The sequence below is a fragment of the Medicago truncatula genome, chromosome 3, assembly GCF_003473485.1.
Source record: "Medicago truncatula cultivar Jemalong A17 chromosome 3, MtrunA17r5.0-ANR, whole genome shotgun sequence".
NCBI classification, from domain to species: Eukaryota; Viridiplantae; Streptophyta; class Magnoliopsida; order Fabales; family Fabaceae; genus Medicago; species Medicago truncatula.
In genome coordinates this window covers 28,897,600-28,912,081 of record NC_053044.1, presented here as the reverse complement: position 1 = coordinate 28,912,081, position 14,482 = coordinate 28,897,600, and the positions used below count along the sequence as shown (strand labels likewise).

Sequence of the window (14,482 nt, the reverse complement as noted above, 5' to 3'; positions counted from 1 at the left end):
CATATTAACCAAACGCACAAAAGCCACAACAACTGAAGGAAGGATCGACAAGCCTTCGTGCCCCCTAAGTAATGAGTAAACTGAAAGAAATGCTCTTGAAGACTTGGAGGATCCACGCCTGAGACACCTAACCAAGATCGGACCAGTGCCACAACAATGCATAGTAGTCACACTGTAAAAAAAGATGAGATGCCGTCTCACCCTGGCCACAAGTGGCTGAACAGATGGCTGCATCGGCATATATGGGATATCCATGATTATTTTTTTATCAATATTGGATGTTCCAAATTCAAATTAATTATTTTAAGGTTTAATTGATCTCTTGGTCCCTTAACTATTTTGAAGATATCATTTTGTTCTCATAAGAAGGAGGAAGATTACGTATTTGTTTAGTAACATATCGAAAGAGCATGAATTCATTTTACTTCCCCCATAAACACAAGCTTTCAAAATTGATTAACTTGATTCTCCCAAAACGACAATTTAAAACTTTCACGGTGAATTGAAATCATTTTTAAAATTTTATTAATGGGATGTAACGAAGATGTCTTCTTCATTATCCTTAACTCATCAATAACTTCTTTTTCTTTAATCATGCTGAAAACACTCAACATAATTTATTATTGCTGGCCTTAGGGGCATGGAGCATGCAGAATTAATTAGTGTTTATGTAAGTCAATAACTTGCCAGATTAGAGACGGAGACCACGTTATGAGTATTTGATTTAAGCCCGTCTTCAACGGTACCAGCTGAACTCATGCTTATAGTTACACGCAAGAGATGGTGATCTGTGAGCTGTCCTAGATTTTGGTACATTTAAATGGATTTGTTTCATGAGTTAAATTAGTATTTATTGTACCAAAAAAAAAAAATTAGTATTTAATGTATAATTTATTTTACACATGTATCGAACAACGTGTTATTAAATCAATTAATGAATATAAAAACACGAGTTATTATTTCTTAATTAACTTGATCATAAATTATTGATGTATAAATTATAATTGTATATGACTCTAGCTTCAAAAACATTTCTTTGACCGAAGTTTTTTTTGGACAAATTCTTTGGTTCAAGTTGAATTTTCATAATTTACTACTTCTTTTCGGTTTTACAATTCAAATCTTATCTTGTGTAATGATTGATTTTCATTAAAATCATGTTTGGCAATTGTGTTAGATTTTTAAAGATAAAACGTAAGTCTGCTAATTAGAATTTGCAGAAACCTTGATACAGTCAATATTGTGTTAGACTTAAAAACGCTATTGTGTTAGATTTTTAAAAGATAAAACGTAAGTCTGCTAATCGAAAGGAGCTCAAAACCCGCACAAAGAATGCTAGGTTAGGACTCAATGTATGATACAACCAACATTACAAGAAAGGAACCAAAACAACAAAAAAAGCACATGCGTAGCAAATTGAGTACCCTTTACCCGAATCTAATTTCCATTTTCAGTTGTCATCTACACTCATTCTACAAAAATTGTTAATAGCCTTCTAATTCTGTCACACAACACACCACCCTTTAGCATTCCTACTTCGTATGTTATAAGATAAAACTACTTCAAAAATCCATAGTCTCAAGCTTTTGATACAAACTCCTATCTCTAGCATCCTTAAACCTGCCTCAAAGACATAGTCACTTTATGCAACTTATTGCAAAACCAGTATCCAGGCTTGCACCTGCTGCAGAAAAACATAACAGCTCTAACATATGCCACTGATGAAAAAGCCGTAATACTGCCCCTACCTCCAGTAAAAGATCAAGTGCTTGTCCCATGGATCAAGATGAATTTCATCCAAATGTCGAAGCAACAAGTAAAAACATCCAGAAATATTTGAGACCCTCAACTTCACGCTCTAAATCCCAAACAAGCCAATGGATTTAACATCGAATTTGAAATTGAGTAACTAAAACCGGGAGTCTCTGAGCGTAGCCAATTCCAAGAATTTAATTTAATTTGTTCCAACATTGAAGATAACGAGACATCTTTTGTGTGCCGGGGAAAATAACTTGTGATTTTGTACATTGGAAACCATAACCATTATGAGTGTGTTAATGCATTATGATTCCTATTATTGACCAACATTGACATATTCTCCATAAGCACAAATCAGATCGAGCCCCGTAACTATAAATTGCTAAACTAACTGTTATTAGATTAATCCTATATTAGAATAGAAAATATAAACTTTCAACAAGAACCACCAGTTCAAGCCTGACACAGCCATACAGAACAACTAATCCAGAAGATCTTGATAGACCATCCCTTCGAAGATTCAAACTCCTAAGCTCAACACAATCATGTAAACATAAAAAGTTGAGCTTGTTGAGGAAACTCGAGGAGTAAATGTCAACCAATCTTACACACCCACTGAGAATGATTTGTTCAATATTTGGACATAGTGATAAATCAGGAACTCGAGTAAGCTTACGAGAATAACTTAGATCAAGCCTTTTCAATTTTGGCAAAACCTGAAGAAAAAACAATGATTAAGAGTTTGTTTTGTATAAAATCATAAAAATAAAATTATTGTTATAATAAATTAATGTTTTCCATTCAATCCTACACTGATATACAGCTTGAAAATACCTGATCCTGATCTCCTTCCCAAAGTTGCTCAAGATTGCTTCCACGCATATCAAGTTTAACTAGGTTTTTAGGGCAAAACTTCAACGGCAAAGATTTTAGAGAGAAGTTATCCCAACGGAGAAATACTAATGTATGAGGAAGGCTTTTAAGAGATTCGGGCAGGATCACATTAGAGTCGTCATTCCAAAAGCCAGAAGGCTTATAAAACTGAATTATTCGAAGATTACTCATCTTTTTGAACGTTTTACCATGTACTTGAACCTTATTTATTTTGCATACGTCCAGGAATATACACCGGATTGCATTTGTTCCCTAAAAGAATCAAAACACAAGGAATTAGCAGACAAAAAAAATAAATAGGAAAAATCTGGAAATCAATTTCACTTTACAAGAATCCTCCCCTCTCATCCCTTTTGTACCCTCCAACCAAACATACAAGTAAACTATAGGTAGTGGATTAATGTAAAATTTTGTATGCAAATATTCCTAAAATATAAATACTATTCTGTATATAGATATTTTTGGCTTTTCATCTTCTAACTTAGTACTCCCTCCGTTTCAAAATGAGTGTCGCTTTAGCCAAAAAAAATTATTTCAAAATGAATGTCACTTTACATTTTCAATACAACTTTAATTTTTTTCTTCATACTTTACCCTAAATAAATACTCCAACTTTTCTCTCTCACACAATTTTCAATGCAACTTTAAGTTTGTCTTATTCTTGTAAAGTAAGGTTATTTTAGTAAAATTGTTATGACATTTGACTACTTTATTCCATTTCTTAATCTGTGTGCAATTGGCTAAATCGATACTTATTTTGAAACAGAGAGAGTAGTACTCTACTGTCTACTCTACTCATGAGTTTAAGTTAAGAACCATACAAAAAACATTTAAAGAAATGCACCTAAAATGGAAGTATATTAATTATGAGTATATTTAGAAGCAAACAAATCTAATACATAGTACTAGTAGTATGAATTATTGTAAGCAATTTGTTTGCTTCAAAATAAAATGGAAGCAATTTGCACAAGATTTTTATTTTTTTTTATTTTGCCAAAGAATATACGTACCTTGTTTTTTAAAACATGATAAATTTCCTCAGGATTCCACAATCGAGTACGGTTTCTAGGATCATCAACACACTCCCAACGAACAATTTCATGTCCCATTTTCTGTATTAAATAATGCATCCCAATTCTACCTTCCGAAATAAATATAAGACCTTTATCTTTAAGAACATCCATTCCAATGTCAGCAGAGAAACCACAACTATCTAGTGTTCGTGCAACATCATTCACCAAATGTCCAGTATAGAAGCAAGCGATGTCAAGAAACATATTCTTCTGTCGGTCATCAAGCGAGTCATAACTTAATTTCAACACTTTAAAAGTATCCTCATCAGGAAACTCTTGCAACTTTTGCAATTCACTTTCCCATGCATCCCTTGTTCTACCATGAAGCAATAACCCCAAATTCTTGAGAACTAGTGGAACCCTTTTAGCATGGTTTAATACAAGCTTTTCTGATAAGTCTACATAAGCTTTTATAGGATAGTTTTGTTTAAAGGCATTTAAACTGAAGAGTTGTACTGAATCTTGAAAACACATCTCCTTGACTTCGTATATTTCATCTGAAATGGCATTCTTAAGCACATGTTTGTCTCTACTAGTCATAATGATTCTACTACCCTGGCCAAAGTTAGAATGCTTTATAGTTAAATTTGAAGTGTTCACATCATCAAGAACAAGGAGAACCTTTGTTTGTCGAAGCCTCTGAACATATGAGCACTGTAATTTAGAAGAAAGTTTGTCTTCCTCTAGAAGTTCTGATATATACTTGTTATGTATATTGGATAGTCCAACTCTTTTTATTTCTTGTTCAACATTTAGTATCATGCTGCTAGAATTGAATTGAGTTGCAAACCTGTGATATATTGCACGGGCAATTTCGGTTTTGCCTATTCCTCCCATACCCCAAATTCCTATGATCCGAACAGCTGGTGATTCAAGGTGCAACAAAGATTTGATTTGTTCAATATGTTTGTCCATTCCGATTGTTCCTTCACAGTTGCTTAGGAAACGATGACGATTCTTTTTTTTCTTCAAAATTTCTTCCACAATGTCGGTAACAAGTGTATGTTCTGGACTGCACATAATAAAAAAAAAATAAACATGGAGTCATAAACCTAAAATAACTAGTCTAAAGGGGTTAATAAGAAAAAACATCATTAAACTATAGGTGTTGTTTTTGAATTTGTAAAATGAAAATCAAATGTTACAAACAAAAGTGCAGAATACATTCATTTTGACATAACTTATTGACATATAAAATGCTTTTATATTAATGTAAACTTTTGTACGTATAATCTAATTAATAGTAACTTTCAATCCAAAGGTAAACTTTATAATAAAAATATCTGATAAGAAATATTTTGAATAGTGTAAATACACAAGCATATATATATATATATATATATATATATATATATATATATATATTGAGACCATGTAAATTGATTAGTTACCCGGTTACTTGTGAATCCCATCCTGACAGTCCAGCTACTTGAGTTAGAGCATCCTTCCATGTATCCACTTTGTCCCTAAATCGCTGTTGATGCTCAATAAAAGCTTCCTCAAAACTCTCTCTTTGATTCCTAACATTTGATGGATCCACCTTGTAGAAGACCGGTATCACATCCCTTCCATATATTTGTTTGCACTCGAGTATCTTTGTGAGTTCATCCATACACCATGTGGAAGAAGCATAATGCTCGGATAAAATGATGACGTAAATCATTGATTGTTCTATTTCTCTGTACAGTGCCGGTGAAATCTCTTTCCCTCTGTCTAACCTGTAATCTATGAAGGTTTTGATATTTTTCCTGCATAATTCTGCAGAAAGATGACTAATGAAGTTGTCACGAGTATCCTCTCCTCTGAAACTGAGAAACACGTCGTACTTTTCAGTTGGAGGAGACATGGAAATAGGACAAGAACCACCCCACATAGCTGCAACTAAATTTCGCTGACGTCTCTGTACTTTCCTTGCACTGCAGCTACAAAATGACCAAAGAGATTGAATATGAGCACATGGAAATAAGACTACTCTATGATTTAGGGATGCACAAAATATCTGGATACAAGCCAAAACCATAACTTAAAACTGTATATTTACAGAATTTTTTTTCAACAAATCCATTTTCTTTTTTGGATTTGGATTGTTTGATTATTAAATCCATTGGTTTGCATGGATTTATGTACACCATTATTAGCTATATCTTCTCTATGAAGAACTGAATGCTAAAAACTACTATGTTATGCTTTTGAAATGTATCATGTAAGGGACAAACACGAGTATTCATAGGCAATAGAAGACATCACTATGTTTGTTATCACAATGAATTTGCCAAAATCATGATGGTACCGTGATTTTGTTGAAGCTCTAAAGTGTAGCTTTTCAAAATCACGGTAGCTCATTGTGATTCTGCCAAACTCAGTGCAAATTCAAACATGCACAATATTTTAGACGTGAAGAGACATAAACAGATAAGCAAAGTGTGACTTTGTTATCATCAATTTCAAGGCTATACTCGATACCATATCTAAGATTACTTACTAACATTTATAGCATCAGGACCTATGATTTGGAATTACATTTACTAACCTCTCAATACTTTAACCACCATAAAGTAAAGCCTATTCGTATGAACTTTTACTCAACAAAACACAAAATCATGCATTCTCAATAAATAATATCTACATGCAAGCATGTTCAAATCATTAGAAACATTCTAGATCAAAATAAACATAGTCAAACTCTTTGTGACATTTCAACAAACACATTGTTTGCACAAATTCAAGCCTATTTTAAATGAGGAACAAGTCAAGCAGAACAATTAGTTGTATACTAAAAGGAAGCGTACTCCCCAAGCAAAACCCCCAAATTTGGGTCTAATCAATTTCTATCAACAAAATTATGAAAAGCACAAACAATAATGGAATCTCTAAACTGTTACGAGTGTTGCAGAGAGAGTGTGTGGGGTAGAGGTGCAAAATAAAAAAACAAAAAAAAAAAAAAACAATTAGATATATTATTTGTTGAAGATGCATGATTTTGTGTTTCGCAAATTAAAGGTGTAGTGTCATAATTAATTGATGTACTTCTCAAAGACGAGACGTGACACTCAATTAACATAAATATAAATATGTGATTAGTCTTTGCACTTTTATCATATTTTGACATTGATCCTGCATTTTTTTTGTTTGACATTCATCCCTGTATTTTGTTAAAGTTTTACTTTTGATCCTTCTGTTAAGTCCAAGTCAAAAGAAAATCTAAAACTAACGGTGTGCCATGTGCACAATCGTTTCATGCCACGTGACACACTAAAAGACAACAAAATATTCAAAAAAAAAATATATTTTATTCATTATTTTTTGATCTAAAAATATCATTAGTCCCTGCACTTTCAATATTTTATGATATTGGTCACTGCACTTTGATAATGATCTTGAGCACTTTTTTTTTTATATAAAAAACTTTCAAAGATATTATTATGTGTTATTATTATTTTGTTTATTATTTTTATTGAGAATAATTATAAAAAAATAAATCTTTTAAAGAACAATTTCTTAAAAAATAATTAAGAAAACATTTTTATTCATTAAAAAAACTAATCTTGTGCACCAATCATAGTTGAAATATTTTTTTGTCTTTTAATGTGTCATGTGGCGTGACGATTGGTCTACGTGGCACCCCGTTAATTTTGGATTGTTTTTTTAACTTGAACTTAACAGAAGGACTAAAAGCAAAACTTTTACAAAGTGTAGGGATCAATGCCAAAAAAAAGAAAGTGCAAGGACCAATATTAAAAAGTATTAAAACTGCAGAGACTAATGATATAGTTGGAATATTTTTTTGTCTTTTAGTGTGACACGTGGCGCGGAATGATTGGTCCACGTGGCACACCGTTAGGTTTGGATTTTTTTAATTTGAACTTAACAGAAGGACCAAAAGCAAAACTTTTATAAAGTGCAGGGATCAATGCCAAAAAAAAAAATGCACAGACAAATGTCAAAATTTGGTGAAAGTGCAGGGACCAATGATATATTTAAACCATGAAAAATTACATGTAACAAATTTATTAAGATAAATCGAATAACCTTTTTTGCATTGGAAAGGACAAAACATAAGGATATATGAGTCCATAACAACTTGTTTTTCAAAATAAACATGGTTGGATTTTGATCCTCTATTTTCTTCTCTCTTATGTTAATACAGTGAGAGAAATCCAAACAATAAATAAAATAAACATGGTTGGATTTTAATCCTCTATTTTTTATCTCTATTTTCCTCTCTCTTATGTTAATACAGCAAGAAAAATCCAAACAATAACTTTTGTGACAATAGTTTATCAAAATTGTTTTTATCTCTCTCAACATATAATTGTAAAGAAGGGAGGAAAAATAATCCAAATAATACCTTGTCTTGTAAAAGTTTTATTACACCCTTCACCCCTCCCCTTGGTCCCTTGCCTAAAATCAATACATGCTCCCAACCTAATTAGCGATTTGAAAATCATAAAATCAAAAATAAAATAAAAGACATAGACATGAACATGAAAGAACTTACCACAATGAAAGAGTGAAAAGAGAAATCTATGTCTTCCTTTCCTTGATGGCTTCTTTCAAGTGTCCTTGTGAGAGCTTCTTTGGGATCCAAACAGTGAGTTCTTTTATAAACCAAACCACAACAAGTCACAATTAACGGATAACGAAGTAAATGTCATATATCGAAAGAAAATGAATTAAGGTTGGTGATGATCAATTAAAAACTATAGTGATGTTTCTCCTATTTAAATAACATTGGAGGGAGTTCATTGTAATTTTTCCGATATCAAATAATATTATTTTGTCTCTTATTATTAGTCCATTTGAAAACAAATTTATATATCCTTAAAATATAAATCACATTTAATTATCAAATAAATTTAATATTTTTTATATTTTTAATTTGTCTTAAGTTAAACACATACTCTCTGGTCACATTTACAAACAAAAAACAATTATTTAAGTTTATTGAATAACTAATGTATCGGATTTGTATTTAATTCAGATATATTAGTTATTCAATTAATCAAAAAATATTTTTTTTTATTATAATTGTGATCAGAGGGAGTATATACGGTATCCTTATTTGTTAATTTTGTTAGGTCTGCAACAACTTAACTTAATAATTTTCCTCTAAAATGCTGCATGAGGTTAGCAGCAATTTAACCTAACAAATTCTATCTGAAATGCAGTGCACCAATTTAAGCTAACAAATTCCCTCTAAAATGCAGCAATCCCTAATATTTCTCCTCACTAATGAGACTTTTCATTCCTATCATGTTGTGTCATGTATATATCTATTGTTTCTGTTGACTTTTTTTTGACAAGTTGTTGTACACTTATTTAATACGTTTACAAACAGAATATCCTAATTTACATGAAAACTCGGCTATATATAGCAAACCCTAAACCGTGTTTCTCTAGAAAAAAAAACTTAAACTGTGGTAAATTACACAGACTAGTTCACACAAAAAACCCTAAACCGTCCTCATTATATTCATTTATTTCTTTTTCTTGCACAACTAGAATTTATTTATTTTATATTTTAGATAGATGTTAACAGTTCAATTAATAAATTGTGGGTTATAATATGAGTAATATTTTTCTTATTTTTTATGGGATACACGGATTTTTTATGAATGTTATACATAATTCAAATCAAATAGGAATATTTATTATATATGTAACCCTGTGTAACGCCAGATAAATACGCTATTAACTTCTAATAGATATCTCTAGAAAAACCTCTAACAGAGAAAAGGGAGAGGGAAGTTGACCGTGGTGCTGGGAAAACACAAAACCAAAGATTCCGTGTATTGGTTTTTTCAAAGGAGATTCCTTGTATAGTTGTATTTGCATGTATTTTTTATTGCTAAGAAAATTCCTTGTATATTCCATATTCTTTCTAATAAAGATAACTTTTAATCCCCGTGAGATTAGTTCAGTTGGTAGAGTTATTACATATTATATATATATATATATATATATATATATATATATATATATATATATATATAGGCTGGGATTCGAACTTCAGACACTCCACTTCTCCACATTTAATTGTTTGAGCTCTAGCCACTAGGCTACTTGATAAAAAAAAAATGTAGTTTTAATGAGTTATTAAAATGGAATATGGTATTTATCAAACTATTTGACTTCACTTCTTTATTTTCAGAAAATATTATCACTACCGACTTTGTCTTCTAGAATCTTTATATTTAATTTTATTTTGTTGAAGGATTAATATTTAAAATTGTAAACGCAAATATATGGTATTTTCGTCATATATGACTTTGCATGACTACAGCATATATTATGAAGAAAAGTTGAACACTATGCAGTTTACGACTTTCTTAAACGCTAAAATAAAGTTGTACTTTCTTTTGTATGATTCATTTCTTGACCTTGGTGTGCCCGTTTCAATTTCTTCTTGCTTCCTATGTATACAACACCACCCCTTTTATAGACCAACAATAACATTGGCGACTTTCTTTTACAACCATGATGATCATTGTTTATTGTTGACGAACCCAATTAAACATATCATCTTTAACTTTGTAAAAAAAAGTATTTCGTCATATCAACTTCGTTATCACCAAGTTTTGGGACATCGTGATCAAACATGTTCTCTTTATAATCAACATCTGATTTCAAATCAACATAAGTTTCGATAATGTTTGGTTTCAATTCAACGGAAGCTTCAACAATAGATCAAATTCATCGGAAGACTCAACAATATTTAGTTTTGACTCAATGGAATTATCAACCAGATATTCAACCATAATTATAAATAAATAACAAAACATTGAAAAAAAGTAAATTATAAAATAATAACATCAAATAAAATCAAAAAATGCACAAAAATGAAGGAATAAAACAAAATTGGGGCCGAATAGATCCAAAGTTAGAACCCGAGCCCATGATCGGTTCTTAACTCGTGATAGATTCATCACATCTTGTTTAAAAAAGTCCACAAAATATCAACAATGTAAACGGATAAAGAGAAGCAATATTTATTTGTTGATGTTAAATGAGTGTAGAAACCTTTAACAATCCTTCTTTGATGATTTTAAGACATACTTTTGCAATAAAAAAGTTGAAGTTTTGGAGAAAATGGATGGAATAGGTATGTAGGTGGTGATAGAGAAGTGTAGTACAAGTGAGCTGGCTAGGATATATGTTAATAACGGATCGGTTCATAAGGTTCGATATTTAACAGATGGGGTGCAACTCCCGAATGGGAGTTATCAGGGCGTAAGTTGTGATAGGGATATATTTTAGTTTTGAGGGACTTATGAGCATTTAAAGGTTCTTATAGAGCAATTTTATTATTTTAAATAGAGTAAATATAGGTTGAGCTACTAGATATGGGTTTATAATCTAGCCTATTTACGATGAAAATTGGCTGCAAGGTTGAAAGTGTGAAGAGCATTTTCAATGTCAATTGGACTGGGAATGTTGACATTGAAAACAGTCAGTTGAGGTCTTGACCCAAGAATTCCTCCTTGTTGTGATTAGGGAACATAGTTGGACCTACCCTAATTGTAGGATGGGTAAGGACAAGGTGAAATATTTCAAGGAGCCCACTACAACCAAGGAGCCTGCCGCTGGTTTCGGCCGCCACTGCTGAAATGATTGTGACCGGCCAGGCCACCTCTTACAGGGTTCCGGCCGTCGTTGTTGCGGTTTTTCTTCTGCCTCTTCCGCGGTAACAATTTGTTTGTGGGGGTCGGTTTGGATTTTCGTTTGCAGGATAAGACTGGGGAGGGAAATCCAAAATCGGGGCTATGGTGTTGGCCACAAGCACCGTCGGCGTGGAGGAGCTGGTTTCACGTGTTGACCTTTGACGCATTGTGGATTCTTAGAGTTCCAATCTAGATTTTGTAGTTGCAAATATTGGAAGAGGATCAATTTTTTGGATGTATGTGACAAACCCTGCATAGGACAAATATCATCTCCAATACCAAACATCTATTGGAGACCGGAGAGTCAACATTTTCCCGTCGATCAGTAAGGAGCTTGAGACGCTTGCAATAGTTTTTGGTGGATGGAAAATCCTCCAAGTTTGTGTTGCTAAATTGATTTTCAAGTTGAACAGCCTTTGAATTTTTGTTATCATGGAACAAAGCGGCAATGCGGTTCCAACACTTTTCGGCCGAGTCATCGATCACAAGTATGGAATTGTGGATATTTTGTGAGACGGTTGCATACATCCATTGCAAACAACAACATCTAAACGATTCCAAAGGTCGGAATCACGAGCTTTGATGGCGACAGTTTATTGGATTGCTTGCTAAGATGGGATGATATGGTCGAGCACGTTGTGGACGTGTGCTTGCACTTTAAAAAGGGCGGAGCATGAGAGACAGAGGTTAGAGCATCATCTAACTTCACCAGTATGATGGTTTTGACATTGTTTACGGTGAAAGCGGAATGAAAGTTGGATTTTGCCGTCGGAGTGGCTTGGTTGGACATTGACGAAGTGTCATCAACATTAATTTTGAGGGAAGTAGTTCAAGCCATGAAGATGATGAAAGAGGGGCGGCGGTTTGGGGAATGAATTTAGGAGGGTGTATTGAATTGGGATTTCGAAGGATTTTAAAAGAGTTTTTAGTTATAGAAAAATCTTGAGGTATTCCATCAAGATTTTAAAAGATTAGAAATAAATCCGGTGGTATTCAATTAGGATTTTCATGATTTTTTTAAAGAATCCAACAAAATCCGTTGGTATTCAATCAAGATTTTTCACAACTTAAAAATTGTCTCTTTTAAAAAAAGAAGTTAAATAATATCATTATACGACAACCTACGTTCTCACTCAAAAGATAAATCAAATAATAAAAAGAAGGAATTAAATGCTATGACAAACATATTTGTTACTCCACCGTCCCCTAACCCGCCTTCTTCTTCTCTATTGCTTTTGCTTTTGAAGCTTTTGGACTTAATTAAGTGGTTAATTAAGGCGTATTTTAGTAATAATAATCTGTTTTCTCGAGCGTTTTTACTTTGGAGGCTTTTTCAGTTTTTGAAGGGATTAATTACTGAGTTTTTTTTTAATCCTGATGATGATGATGAGCCTGATGATGATGATCATACGGATGATGATAATTTTTTCCGATATATTATAATCTTTATGTTCTTCTTATTAGTATTCTACTATTTATATAATGATAATGGAAAAAGAATGGAAAAATCATCATTTTTTAAAGAGTGAAAAATGGAAGTTGAAAATAAAAAAATATTGTTTTTCTTACTTAATGAATAAAAATCAATAATCAATAAAAAGTATAGTAAGTATGGTAATTATACTACTATACTTTTTATTTTTACTTAAAAGCAGTATTCATGAATAATAAAGGATTACTCAAAAAACCCTTTTCAAAAAAGTATTACTCAAAAGTATTATCCCCAACCATTTGCATTCCAAACAAAACATTATATTATATACTCAAAAGGATTACTCATGAGTAAGAAATTAAAAAGTATTCCTGAAAGGTATTACCTATAAATACAAGATTTGCTATTTTAGCTTTTTAATTGTCTTTTAGTTGTTCTTTACTTTAATTGTCTTACCAACCGGATTTTATAGAATCTAAAAAATTCATAATTATCCGGTTAGGATTGATCTAAACCAGCTCATTATATATATATATATATATATATATATATATATATGACTCATCATGCCAACTATAAAACGGTATTCAAAAACTTAAAGATTTCAATGGATTACTTGGTAGAATGGATTTTGTGAGACTTTTTAGTTGAAAATTTTAAAACTAACAATCTCACACAAATACCTGATATTTCGTAAGACTTTTTTTACTCTCATTATATGTTCTTTCATCATTTCTCCTACTTCACTCATCAACATGTGTTATTGGAGGTTATATGTTCTTAAGTATTGTTGTTGGTTCCATTAGCTTCTTCATTGGAGCAGTCCTAAATGCTGCTTCTCTCAACATTTATATGTTGATCATTGGTCGTATCCTTCTTGGCGTTGGCATTGGATTTGGTAACCAGGTAACTTGAATGCTTCAAAATGATAAATAATGAGTTTATGTCTTTGTGACAACGTCGTTCTTCAAACTGCACTTTTGGACATGTATGCTAAGTGCCATCTTATCTTATGCCAGAAAAATCTTCCAAGTCATGTGTTAGTGAGGAGAGAAAACTATCTCCATTCCACTGGTGGGAGAATGTGTGTAATCAACTGTACTATATAATGGAAAGAGATTGAGGTCTCTTTCTGTTTGATGAATGGACTCACTTATCCATCATAGCATGTCCGCATAAAGCCTTCCGCATTCACTCATTATCGGCTTCGCTTCATAATAATAAGAGTTTTTTTATTTACACCCCATATTTTTCTGGTTACACCCAAATTTTCTTAAAATTTTTTTATAATACCAAAATTACCTTTTTATATAAATTTTCTTAAAACCCTAATTTTATTCATTGTCAGTGAGTTTCACCCTCTTTCACCCCACAAAGCGATCGATCAAACAATTTGATGTTCAATATCAATCTCCATGAAAATTAAAGAGTGAATCAAAATATTTTTCATCCATACTCAATTGGATATAAGTAAGTGAATTTCTTCTTCTATTTGCTAGTTTCAATTTTTTTCCTTCAACTGCAATGATGCACTGTACGATTACGGTTTTAATTTACATTGGCAAGGTTAACTTAAATTCAGTTTAAGTAGGTTCATGTAAACTTAGTTTACATGAACCTACTTAAACTGAGTTTACATGAACCTACTTAGATTGAGTTAACAT

General features: G+C 32.0%; 1 protein-coding gene across 3 annotated transcripts; it reads right to left on the bottom strand.

Annotated features, from left to right (window-relative positions):
• Positions 1-1,284: 1,284 nt before the first annotated feature.
• LOC25490889 (disease resistance protein RPV1) lies at positions 1,285-8,404 on the bottom strand. Of its 3 annotated transcripts, none has more exons than XM_024778300.2 (5): positions 8,224-8,404; positions 5,117-5,647; positions 3,663-4,737; positions 2,593-2,904; positions 1,285-2,474 (listed from the first exon to the last, which is right to left on the bottom strand). In XM_024778300.2, exons 2-5 carry the CDS (start codon positions 5,596-5,598, stop codon positions 2,172-2,174), a joined length of 2,172 nt encoding a protein of 723 aa, XP_024634068.1. In that variant the 5' UTR covers positions 5,599-5,647; positions 8,224-8,404; the 3' UTR covers positions 1,285-2,171. The 3 variants fall into 3 exon arrangements, with proteins under 3 accessions (XP_024634068.1, XP_039687223.1, XP_039687222.1); XM_039831289.1 differs by lacking the exon at positions 8,224-8,404 and adding an exon at positions 6,256-6,651; XM_039831288.1 differs by lacking the exon at positions 8,224-8,404 and having other exon boundaries at positions 5,117-6,651.
• Between the last annotated feature and the right edge of the window lie 6,078 nt (positions 8,405-14,482).